The sequence below is a fragment of the Mandrillus leucophaeus genome, unplaced genomic scaffold, assembly GCF_000951045.1.
Source record: "Mandrillus leucophaeus isolate KB7577 unplaced genomic scaffold, Mleu.le_1.0 Scaffold46, whole genome shotgun sequence".
NCBI lineage: Eukaryota > Metazoa > Chordata > Mammalia > Primates > Cercopithecidae > Mandrillus > Mandrillus leucophaeus.
Genome location: NW_012104920.1, coordinates 1,070,632 through 1,072,234, shown reverse-complemented (window position 1 = coordinate 1,072,234; position 1,603 = coordinate 1,070,632). Strand labels below are relative to the sequence as shown.

The 1,603-nt window shown below is 50.3% G+C and overlaps 1 protein-coding gene across 1 annotated transcript in view; it reads left to right on the top strand.

The window, feature by feature from the left end:
* The window catches only part of DNAH2 (dynein, axonemal, heavy chain 2), a 150,399-nt gene that overhangs the window by 17,826 nt on the left and 130,970 nt on the right, over positions 1 to 1,603 (top strand). Inside the window, exons 5-6 of the mRNA XM_011994733.1 lie at positions 389 to 547; positions 724 to 962. Of these exons, the coding sequence (XP_011850123.1) occupies positions 389 to 547; positions 724 to 962 (398 nt within the window). The remainder of the gene's footprint in view (positions 1 to 388; positions 548 to 723; positions 963 to 1,603) is intronic.

The window sequence follows — 1,603 nt, the reverse complement described above, 5'->3', positions numbered from 1 at the left end:
GTGTTAGCCAGGATGGTCTCGATCTCCTGACCTCGTGATCCGCCCGTCTCGGCCTCCCAAAGTGCTGGGATTACAGGCGTGAGCCACCGCGCCCTGCCTAGACTTGGAAATTTCTAGGAGCACATGTAGGGGAAGGGGAAATACAGGTACTGTGAGGGCACTGGGGGGACTCGCATGTCTCGTGGCAGAGAGTGCTGAAGGCGCAATACAGATCTTTGACCTTATTTTCTGGCAATTTCTCGTTATACCTGCATGAGGTTTCCCTCTTGCCTTTGGTCATTTCTCGATATCAAAAAAGCGTAAGTCATCATCTGTCCTGCCTGCTCTCCTGAAATGCGTATACTTCCTGGTCCCCACCGATCATTAACCATGATTCCTGCGGGGCCAGCAAGAACTCATCGCCTCTGTCCGCTTCCACAAACTTTCCTTTCCTTAGACACTCGGTACAAACTGGAGGGGCACACGGTCCTCTACATCCCTGCAGAGGCCATGAACATGAAGCCTGAAGTGGTGGTAAAGGACAAAGAGCTGGTGCAGCGGCTAGAGAGTGAGTGGCTGGCACTGTCAGCGTCACCCGGCGATCACAGGGGAGAGGGAAAGGGGAGGCCTGGAGGCTGACAATGGAGTTGGGTTAGGAGGTCTCTGTCGGGGTTGGGGAGAGGGAAGGATGCTGTTGGGAAGCAGTGTGAAGAAATTCAGGAGATTTTGTACTCCCGTCTGCAGCCTCCATGATCCACTGGACCCGGCAGATAAAGGAGGTGCTCAGTGCCCAGGAGACCGTGGAGACAGGAGAAAATTTAGGTCCTCTGGAGGAGATTGAGTTCTGGCGCAACCGATGCATGGACCTGTCTGGCATCAGTAAACAGCTGGTGAAGAAGGGAGTGAAGCATGTTGAATCCATCCTGCACCTTGCCAAGTCGTCCTACTTGGCACCCTTTATGAAGCTGGCACAGCAGATCCAGGTTTGTGAGCAAATCAAAGGATTCAGGCTCAGCAAGAAGCGGGCAATGGTTGGGATGATACAGGGAGCTAAGGAGAGAGAGCCAAGGCAATCTTCGACAGCATAGACTGACCCACCCACGGTTCAGCCTTGTACTTGCAAGGAGAGTATAAAATAGTAGAATAGAGGTTCCCTAAGGAGGGAGACATCGAGTTAACCAATAAATATACGTAGAGTACCTTCTGCGAGCACAACCCCTGCTACCCAGCTGGGAAAATAAGATTACACAAAACAGGATTACTAGGCAGCATGGGAGCCAAAGATGAGCTCATGTGGTTCAGTCCAGGAATTACAAGATAACTACTTTTTTTCTTTGTTTGAATCCACCTTCCAAGGAAAATCCAAGGAAAAGGGATAAATACTTTTTTTCTTTTTCTTTTCTTTTTTATTCTTGTTTTTTTTTGTTTTTGTTTTTTTTTTTTGAGATGAAGTCTCGCTTTGTCGCCCAGGCTAGAGTGCGGTGGCGCCATCTGGGCTCACTGCAAGCTCCGCCTCCCGGGTTCACGCCATTCTCTTGCCTCAGCCTCCCAGTAGCTGGGACTACAGGCGTCCACCACCACGCCCGGCTAATTTTTTGTATTTTTAGTAGAGACGGGGTTTCAC